Here is an 11,315-nt window from a genome sequence, read left to right on the forward strand (position 1 = left end):
AAACCGACTACATGTCATCATCCTGCCTTGAGCATTGCATGATGCTACCCCCGCCTCCTCACCCATATATACCCTCCTCAAATGCATTCCACTCCACCTACGTAGGACGCACTCGTCAGGAATGGAAATTCGCTGTCATTTTGCAGCACACTGCACCAACGAAATTGCTGACATACTGGTGATGATACGAGTCTACTACGTCATTACCATGTCTGACATGTAGTTACTTAAGTGCAGTTGGTGGGAGGATTTGCTGTGGCTGGCCACATAGATCATTAGGAAGGAGAATAAGCAGGGGAAAGTGGAGGAGGAGGAGGAGGAGAAAGAAGAGAAGGAGACTATGCAGTGTAGTGACATTTGACACATTTAATTGCATGACCCTCCGGTTTCCGCTACTTTCATCGCTAACTTGAAGGCTTCTGACGTCCCATTCATGTCAGTTCAACTCACACCCTTGCACAGCTCCCATTATACAGCTCAGTCAAGTTCCATGCTTCTGTGACGCCGCTGAATAGGCCTTTAGGCTACAAATGGTAAAGTGTTCACTCAAGTTGCATGATCAATTCCCTTTTTCGTGCGTGCAAGTATAACGAGTATAAAATGTGGCTTGAATGGGCCTTATACGGCTTACTGGGCATTTATAGATTAAATTAGACGTTACGAAGTGCATATTATGTGAATAAATGCCAGGAGGTACTGTGAGATGAGCCAGTGCGTTGACGGCGACGAAGATGATGTCTTGGTTGTAATGTCCAATTCTGGTCTAAAGCATCAACAGAGAACGAACGAGTACCAGTCTGGCTAACCGTCACTGGCTAGTATACCATAACACGTAAATTCACAATCGGAACAGGGAGATAATGAGGGAAGCATCCATCATTTTAAGCATTACTAAGTCAACATGATACACAGGAAATCAACTGAAGGGGCAAAAATTCGCCAAAGCTGAGCACTAAGGAAGGTTAAACTAATCAGTACTTAGAGTTTAATGAGCCGATTTACACGATCTTTTGGCCGTCAGTCTGGCAAATGATTCACTATTAAGGTGTTCAATTCTACAGTGCAATCTTCTGCTGTGAATTACTTTCTTGTAAGTGTCATGGGAAGGATCACGCCAGTTATGTTGGCAGCAATTACTCGGCCACTTCAATGAAACCGGTACGCCACGGCCGTCATTTAACATCAACACAGTGTTCAGTGAAGTTTATCACTTTAAAAGAAAACCTTTTGAACTTGGTGATGTTTATCCTCAATATCGTTGCCTAAATAGGGTTAGCAGTGCTTTCAGGCATTCAGTAGCTGTCAGAGGCATATGAGGCGGATTTAGAAAGCGAATAGTTAATAAGATGCAGCATGATACTAAATTGAAGGAGAAAATGTTTTGCATGCAACCACTCAACCTCACTTCTACCAGTTCTCAGAGCCTGATCGTCCCCAAATTGCACTAGCGAGTTATCTTAAGGGGTAGGTCGCGAACTTGCCCCGTTGATGGTATGTCTGTAAGTATAGCAATGCTACCGAAGTTTGATTCCGGGAACATATGAGAGAAAGAGGTGTTTATACCCTACAATTCCACATAACCCGTACCTCTTCAGATCCACGATAACTTGATAGGCTTAAGTGTTCGTAGCCATTGGAGCAGGAAGATTTAGGCCTCTTTATTTTTCGCGGTCCGTCAGTTTGTTTTCTCACTTGGACTGTAATGGAGAGACGCACGTGAATTTGTTTTCCAGAGAGTGTGTAAATGACTCAAATGTAATCCTTTTCTTCGCCAAGAATAAGTCCGAATTTATACATCAATGATGGAAGTGGAAATGTGTTTATATAGCATCACTCACAAGGTTTTAGGTCTCCCTCAAATTACCTAGCAGTGTCCTAGCCGCTGTGGGTTGACAATGAGGAATCTACATCTCCCTCTCCCCCTTTAGACTCGATTTTTAGGTGACAGTCGCCGATTTGGCCTAATCACTCGACATCTTTCAATTCTGGCTCAGATTTTAATGTCTCTATCAGCAGATGCTCAATAAATGAAGGTTATCTTCAGGAGAGTATCAAGGAAAGACCACCCAATGAAGTTGCATCTGCGGATTGACGATTGCTTCATCTTTCAATTCTGACCCATAGCCAGAGTGGGAAGTGGACACTGAGACTCTCAGGACAAACAAACGCTTACTCTGTAACAAGAGGGACAGAGAACTATGAATATGAAATAACAAAATCACCCCCTGCTTTATAATCAACGAGGATTAACAACTGGGTGGGGAAAATGACGAAAATATTGAGGCCCTATTTCATTCTACTTACATGATCAAACATCCTTCAAATGCTTCCACATAAGGTGATGAAATATCTGCCTTTAAAGAGGAAAGATTAAATGGACTCCCCCAATGCAACTCGCTGAAAGATTTTATGTGAATCCACGAGGCGCGCCATTGTCCTCCGCTTTTGATGCCTTCTTATTACAAAAGCTTTCTCATGATCTCCCATCCCTCCTGACTCCTCCAATTTACGTAGCTGCATTGACGGGCGGTAGGAAGAAGTAATTGTCAGAAGTGCTATGGTTGGCCTTTCAGATGGTATGGTGGCAATAAAGCGGAGCATGAAAAGCTTTAATTCTAGACAATATAAGTAAACTTTTTCAGCATCTGAGCTACCAGCCTCTCAGCCTCTCTCCACTTTCACATTAAAGCCACTTCCACGTCTGCAGAGAACGTGAATGTGGATATACCTATCTACGCTGCTATGCTTACGCAAAATCAAAGAAGTCAATTTCCGGATATTTTGAGACAAATAGATCTGCAGAAAGTAATTAGGGAACAACTTAGATTCGGCATTAATAGTGGTTTGCCATATCTCATGATCCATTAAACTTTACGAATTGATGAAAGGCTGAATTTTGGCTCCCACTATTGTATTCCACCCTGCCCTTTCAGTGCAAACGAGGAACGGATATCCACTGCCCTCAACTACTGCATTCGTGATTGCTAGGTAGTGAAATGCGGTAAAGATGGTTGTCGCCACAACTCGAGAAAACAAAGTTGCAATCCTAATGCAAATTCCCGTAACTGCCTCCTTTCATTTGCAACTACATAAAAGTGGGATTGAAAAGGTGACAGTGACTTTAGCAATATTTCAGTTTTGGCCTTTTAAAGGTCTTATTTTCACAGGGAATTCTTGAGCAGTCAAGAATTTCCCGCCCCCTTCAGTTACACTGGATCAAACAATGCTACGTTCAGATAGACTTGAAGTGGGCTAACAGTCTCTATCACCTTCAAAGCCAATCAAATGCTATAGTTGCATGAGAATTAGACCACCCTCTACCTCCGCCCGTCTCCGTTGTTTGGCGCACGATTACGTGCAAAGGCAAACATTCCTCTTGCTTAGCAGTATGTGATAGCCAATGAAGAAGTGGGCGCTGATGCTTTCGTCTCCTGATTTCTCGGATTTATGTCTCGGTAGATGCTCCGAGCTCACGCATCCCAGCTCGTAGCAATGATACTGGGTGTTATTTTCCCTTCTGGTAGTCTCTCAAACTGACCAGGAAATCGCGCCATCACTTCGTCACTTATGACATACTGCCTGCTACCAATTCCTAGTGCAGACAAACACGAGATGTCAAGTGAAGCATTTCGATTGTGGAGGAGACAGTTGTGGAGTCTGTTCACGATGCCACATGAGCAGGCTCACAAAAAATGGGCGAAGGGAGAAGAGTGATGGCTGTGGATTGCGGTGATTGCTGGCGGAATGTGGCAGTGTATTTTGAATGCTTTTTGTTAAGCGCTTCTTCCTATGTTTCGGTGATGAGACTTGCCTTAAGTAGCTCGCCTTGAGAAGAGTGGGTGTTTCAAAGTCAGTTTTACCATGGGATTTCGTGATGGAATTGCACAAATGCCAAAGCCTCTAAGCCACCGGATGGGTGACTTAGTGCCTTATGGTAAAGGGGGCGATAATAATTATGAGGAAGACCTACTTACCCGCTTCTTTTGACCGCTAAGCTTTACTTTCCCGACTCTGACCACTGATGCAAATATCTCAGCATTTAAATTCAGGCAACACATTTTGGACTTTGAACAAAAATAGCAATATCGCCCATTTAAGTAACTCGTAATGTGGGCATCCAGAAGACCAATTTTTACCAAAATTCGGTGGGTTCATCACCAGAACATGAGAGCATACTTGTCCAACTGGCATCACGAATGGGTAGTAGGGGGTTGACATCTTGTGTTCATTCTCCACAATGCATTGTCCAGCAAAAGTTACGAGTGCAGGGTAATCGGTTTACTGCACACTCATCTACACACAAACGCAATTCTGAGTGACATGAAAAAAACGACCCATTACTCCGCACAGCACTGAGCATCTCCCTACTGACAATAACGTGAATGTCTTCCCTAATACCAAGCACATTAAACAGTCCGCATTGACGCAAGATTTTGTGACAAAGTGAAGGGAGGGAAATGCAGAAAGCAGCTAAGCATTTGGAAGGCACAAGGCAAGGGCAAGTGAAATACGGTCAACTGCAATTAGGTGCCTGCATTGCTCAAGGTATATAGCCAAAAATACAAAAATTGCTCATCTGCGTTTTGTTGGCCAGAGAGCCGGAGGACACATCCTCCCAATGACCTCACTTCCAAATCAAACGCAGTGTGCGATCCGTGTTGCATGACGTCTCCTGTTATTTCTTCAGTAAAAAGTTCTATCAAAAGTCTAAATTGCATCACTGCATTAAGGGATAGTAACTTACCCAACACAATTCCTATGCTAGCATTAAGGGAAGCGCAAGTCATGCCAAAGTAAAAAATATCTATTAACATATACAATCGTGAGCATGTATGCCACCTAGAAAGGAGTGCCAGGTGATTCGCTGCATTCGGAGGCAGAACAATGCAAATAGAAATGAGAGAAGGGTAAAAATGCATGGGTTGAAGTGATTGAAGGTAGATGGTATAAGTGCTTCACAAAAATTTGCTTGTACTAAAATAGACGATTGTATATTGCAGATGTGACCACTCCAACGCTGCCTGCGTTGGATTACATGAGTGTACGGAGTCATTGTGATTTTTTCGACTGTGCCTCCGTTAGTATGTGTGAATGTGCTTGGAATTAGTGACCTACTCTACTACGCCTGCGTTGTGAAGCATAAAAGTACTTTGTATTTGTGACCTCCTCTGCACTGCTTGCGTTAGAATACATGAACACACATCACATCGTAGATATGTACCAGTGGACCTTTGTTAAAATGGGCGGATGTACTTTTTGGTAACCTCTTCTACTCGGCCTAAGTTAATTTAAGTTAACATAATTTTGGTCTCTTTATCTCTGCACTATTTATATCTCTCAAATATATTTTTACTACTGGTCTTCTCTACTCCCTCTGAACTTGAGGGTGTAATTCTCTTTATCGTTTTAGTGATGTGGTGTTCTCTGTCTGCTCTGTGTTGTTTGAATGTGTTTCTTATTGACTACGTCTTATCCACTTTTCTCATTTTGTGTATAAATTTGCATTTGTTATTTCTTCTCCTCTGACTACTTCTGCGTGAAGTTCTCCTTCCGTGATGACTTTCATCCCCTTGCTATCTAAGCCGTGAATTTCCTGTTTACTTGCTACGTTTTCGTGGAGATGATTGCTTCAATACCCTTCGTATATATTCTATCACCTTTTCCTCCCACACTCCTATGACACTTCTCGCCTAGACATGAAAATCAAGCACGTTATTTCCTGATGAAAAAGTCATAGTGCAGTTGAAGCAGTGTTTCATGCACTTTAAATTGTTTCACCCAACGTCTGTTGAGAGGGTCTTTAATAGAGGGTGTGGAAGAGGTTGTAAAGATGTTGGTGAAAGTGGCAGGGTCAGGATGGTGATAGGATACACGTAAATGAAGGTAGGAAGGCGGTTGTAAATGTGGGGCAGCTGTCGATGGTCCTTCCTTTACTTTGGCAGTACGTAAGTTAGTTTGGCCCTTACCCTTATAATAGATGTGCCTTCTTCGCTTTACACCCATGCAGCCAGATTGTAGCATGGTGGCAGGCAATGGCAGCCATCTCATTCCTTCATTCATTTCCGCGCAAGCATTCCCATTGCTCTTTCCTCCAGTATTAACTGTCATCCCTTACTTTTCCCAATGAATCTGAGTAAATTGCTATGTAAAGCAAAAGGGTGCTTTAGCTGGAGTTTCATGCATCCACACTAGTTAATAGTTGTACGTGCCACAAAATGACCGACGTGTGGCACGAATCACGTGTAGTGGCAACATATCACTACAAACAATAAGCAGTTTTCAATTTGATTGGCATATGTACTGGTGCTGGCTCCAGTATTGACATGCATCGCATGCTTTTACCTGTGCTCCATTCCAATCATCTCTTTGGTGCACTGGCAACAATGCACATTGGATGGGGAGGTAAGCAACAAATGCCAACTACTGGGTCGAATGGCATGAAATGGCAAAGTGCAACAGGCAAGTAACACCTCCATCTCAATGCATAAGTGGCATACTTCTTCATAGGCACGGATGCTCATGATGTGTACCATCACTTCGGGGGCTAATATTCACCAACTCTTTACCCCAGTGCAATATGCAAGTTGAATTTAACAGCTTAAAGCAAAATAGTGAAGTCATTTGCTCACTACTGCTACAAGTAGGGTAATGTGAATCCCACATGGTGGCAGGAAGTATACTTGACGGGATAAAAGCCAAAGTGCAATGGAATCACGACAGAAGGCCTCGAATCACGCCTTCCTGCTCCATTAACACCATCTCTTGGTTCGGCTGTTTGGTATGGAAGAGTAATCATTTAAAGTTGATTTTCTTTCTTCTGAAACACTGGACACATCGCTAGCTTCGGTTCGTGACTACTGCTCTGATTTTGCCTCTCCAGTAAGTTCATAGGATGCAGATGAAAACGGCTTCGAAATCGCAAATTTCCTTTTCCCTCAGAGGCTTTTGAATATGCAATTTCACAATTCCACCAACCAAGATTACGGGATGTAGCAATGAGTTTCTAATGTCCTACATCGGCGTCTTCCAGTAAAATTTCTTTTCCCACGAAACAAGTTGCACACCTGACCTAAACCCATTAGAAGCTGTTTCGTCCCACTTCGTGGAATGTATATACACACTTGGTATAGGAAATTGGGAAAGCATTGTACCTCACCCCCAACTGGGCCAAGGCGTTTGCTCCTACACCCTCGCCAAACAGCACCACGTGGTCAATGCTGAAAACGACAGGCGAAAATGAGGCAGTTATAGAATAGCCTTGTTGATCCTATACCCATCCACCTGCATGCTGCACAAGGCGTCATGCAAAATAACCGGGCGGCATACAACAGGGAGTCCTGTGATTGTCGCCTTTGCCTCCCCTAAGTGCGCATGCAATGCGGTCTCATTCTATGAGGGTTTCCGTCACCCATCGCCTCCGACGCGTTGTTGCCATCGCACAGCCAAATTTGATGGTCTCGGCAAATGAGCCGCGTTTACTTCCCCTCTCTCGCTCTCTCGATTTCTTCTTTTCTGGGTGAAACAACAAGCAAGCTTTTCCGAGGAGGTTAAGTAGGAAATAAACCAGGCTAATGTACTTTCCGTTGCTTCTACGGAATTGTGGACGCCAATCACTCATTGTCGGTGGTTTGCCATTACAAAGCCATCCTTTTTGAGAGAACAAACTAAGTGGAAGAACAAAGAGCACAACACAGAGGAAACCTACCTAAAGTGGTCAAGAAAATTTTTTAGGCTTTTGACGATGTTTCGCAGTGTCGGTATTGTGTATCTACAATTCAGAGGACTGAAATGAGCCAAAGCTATGACGAGGTCATAGTTGTTGGGACTTTCTTGCATGATTCTGTTTGTCATACAGTCCTTCACACTCCTGCCCTATAAGGCCGCGTCCGAAAACAATAGAAGCCTTCTCACCCTTTGGCTATTTGGCGTCAGTTATGCCTCAACCTTGACCTGCGGTGATAAAGCAGGCGTCGGAACTGCAGACATCCATAATGGCAGAAGACTCGCATCTTTCAAATTTCGCAGAGCATTGAGTGTTAGGCAAGTTGTAGACAAAAGTGGCAGATTTGATGGACAAATTTTAGCCAACAATGTCTGATTTGGTCAAAAAGCCATTTGTTGAAAGGCAGATGTGCCATAAGGAGGAGACGGTTCAAACAGCGTCATCCCTGGAGCACCACACTGGGTTATTTTTATTACCTTTATAGAGCAGCCTGTCATTAAATGCAGGGGACTTTTAGGGGATACCTCATTTCGCCTCCTTTCAGACGATCAGATAGCTCACTCATTTTGGCCTTCAAAAATTACACTCCATTACGCTTCTTTCAAGAGGAGGCAGTGACTGTGTCTTGACGATGGCTTGAGGATAGTCGTCGATTGTCACCACATGGTGCACCTTCAGCCGTCCAACGAGTCTTTCACAAGGGAGTTGAAGAGCTTACAGTCGCGTTCCCTGTCCATGCGCAACTGACATACTTCCCTTGTGAACTCTGGATAACACTTAGATTAAACTGACATGACGACTACTACGCCGATGACCAGCGCATCACGTGTTACGAGCAGGCCACATTCGGCATCAATAGAATCGCCAGAGAAAGGAAAACAGGTGCCGACAACACTTTGATGCTCTCGACACAGCCCCTACCCGTAAACAAACACATCCAGATTGGAAGAGGTGTTCACAATGAAAAGCTAGCCACTAGTTCCTTCTCCATAAATGCAGAGTACAGAGATGACCAGCGAAGACCCTAAAAACATAATTATCTCTGCTCAAGCACGAGAAGCATTCGTCTCAATGACTAGCATCTGCAACATCCAAGATGCTTTTTTGTTTAAAAGCAATGTATATATCCTATCCAAACTGCGAGCACTTCACCTCGCTTTTATCTTTTGCCTTGACCAATCCTTTTGTCACCATTTGTCATGAAGTGATGTAGTAAAGGTGTCACATTTGTGACGCCAGTGGCTTCATTAGTAAGATCCATTCCGTACAGCTCAGGGATTGCGGCATCTGGAAGGAAGGAAATGCATCCCCATTAAGCAATCACACACTTGTGCATTGTTTGCTTTCAATATACACCTACACAGAACCGAGGACATATTTGTGATTGAGGAGCTCTCTCTCACTGTCATCTCGTTCGGGTAGATCCACAATCAGCCAAACTGTGCGCTCCATGACGGGTAGCATTTTCGGACAGACCACGAATTCCTCATATTGGTAATCTACAGGCCACGAAGAATTGGCTGTTATATGACGAGCTGCCCAAAATAACTTCGAAAGCGTCCCTGTAGCACTGCTTATAAGGTCAAGGCATAGAGTGGCGCATCTCTTCCCAACTCGTCCTCTACGCTGGTCTGTATGATTTACTGCAGAGTAGTGTTACCTGCTTGTAGACCTTCGGAGTGCCCCGTAACCCTGACCTCACTGTGATATAATGGTAGCCCTCTCGGAGAGGGGATAATGAGTCATCTGATGTGAGGGAGGATTCGTGGCACATTACAACATCTCTGGTCGACAGAATATTCAAAAGTGGAAATTCAGCCAGTAATTTTAAATCTAAATACTAATTTCAGACTAGCAATAAAAACCTATGGAATGAAGTCGGCTTGAATTCGTTAAAATGTTTGTAAGCAAGAAAGCTAGAGTAGAGAAAGCAGATAGTGAAATGTAGAAAAAAGCTAGATTAGTGAGAAGAAGGGAAAATAAGAAAATTTGCACTATATTTCTAGCATTGCATTTTGGTGTTCAGGCATAATTCATCCAACTTGTAGACTGCTCGGAAATGAGGGAGGGTTTAGCCTCTAGGTTCTCGTAAGCAATTTTAAGTCTTCTATTTACGAAGCAGAAGTTGGTGCCTAACTTTTTTCTTCCAACTGCTTGCTCCACTTCACACATGATCGCGTGATTATGAAGTGTCAGAAAAAGAAATGTGGGGACAGTAGGCGGGAGAAGGAGACACTATGACTCTCCAATACATTTGCAAAGTGTAAGTCTTATCATGGCCCATTTGACGTAATGAGGTGTGAGGAATCGTGCTTCATTGCCTGTCTTGGTAAAGTACGTCCAGCTGGCAGGGCAAGGAGTATGCATTTCCATCTGTGCTCCACAATGTATCCTCAAAGTTGGCAGTTACTTACGTAACTCAGTAAAGAGCTTAGAACAGTAAACTTAATGACGTGCTTTGATTAATGTCTAAGTGTCTAATGCATGGTACCCAACACAGGTTTGGTCTTGTTAATATCTAGTCTTCTCCCCTGACAACCTCACACTCTGCCTGCACCTTTCAAGTGGCTCCAGCACAAATCACTGCCATCGATGCGATGGTTGTAGGGAGTGCAGAAAGGCCAACCACTAGGTCCACCCAAAAACACTAGACTGAGACAGCAACACATGTTGAAATTCTGTGTCCTCTTGCGTAACCCAACTTAGATTTTGTTGCCTTGGTCACCTTTATGAATGGTGAAACTCCCTACGACCCAAACACACACACACACACACCCATCACTATTGTGAATGGAAACTTACCACCCGCCTCACCTTTCCAAACAACTTCATCTTCCTTCATCCAAGGAGCATAACTCACTTCTTGTGGACCTCCTCTCTATCGTATTCCTAGTGTTCATTCTCCAATGCTCAACAGCACTTCCATAGACCACTAGGATTTCTTTGATACCATCGGCTTCGTCTACGGTCAGATGACTAACAAAGAGGCAAAGCTTTCTTCACAATTCTTAAGCGAAATGACAAACACGTTCTCATTTGCATGATCTTTCTGGCAGCTCACCCATCTCCAATGTCAGCCATGGACTCCAACTGGCGGTCCGATGGAGGGCAGGCAAAAGGGTAGGAAACTGGTGTTAGGACGAGAGGGCTGCACTGTGCAATCAGCTCCTAACCGGCAATATTTTCACAACACCTGATTGCGGTGAGTCATATTGGATCCACGTTATGCTGACTCTCCAAGTCGAAGGGCATCACACTTTTTGGTTCACTGCATCCTCACTACCCATTTCCACCACAAGTTTAACATGACAATTATTTTCAATCACAAATTTACACCCTTGAGTAGGAAGATGGCGCACTGATGCCACATGCTTCCTCGCCTTTGCTCACAACCTCCACATCTGACTACTAAGTCAAAGACCATCACCACTGTGAAGCAGTAAACAACCAGATGCCTGATGGAGGCAGTTTTTGCTGTTCTTCTGTTCGCGAGGAATGACGAAAGGAATTGGAGGAGTCGAGACGTGAGGGGAAACAGGAGAGAGAGAGAGAGTTATTTGCAGTTGATGCAGTGGTGATGTTTTGGTTATCT

General features: G+C 43.8%; 1 protein-coding gene across 1 annotated transcript; it reads right to left on the reverse strand. All coding sequences in view use genetic code 11, as the record gives it.

The window, feature by feature from the left end:
* Nucleotides 1-8,994: 8,994 nt before the first annotated feature.
* On the reverse strand, nucleotides 8,995-9,187 carry EGR_06156 (hypothetical protein; the record flags this gene model as incomplete). Its single annotated transcript, XM_024495405.1, has 2 exons — nucleotides 8,995-9,010; nucleotides 9,084-9,187. The coding sequence occupies 2 exons, from the start codon at nucleotides 9,185-9,187 to the stop codon at nucleotides 8,995-8,997; spliced, it is 120 nt and encodes a 39-aa protein (XP_024350133.1).
* Nucleotides 9,188-11,315: the final 2,128 nt, after the last annotated feature.

Source organism: Echinococcus granulosus (genome assembly GCF_000524195.1).
Source record: "Echinococcus granulosus chromosome Unknown EG_S00052, whole genome shotgun sequence".
Lineage (NCBI taxonomy): Eukaryota > Metazoa > Platyhelminthes > Cestoda > Cyclophyllidea > Taeniidae > Echinococcus > Echinococcus granulosus.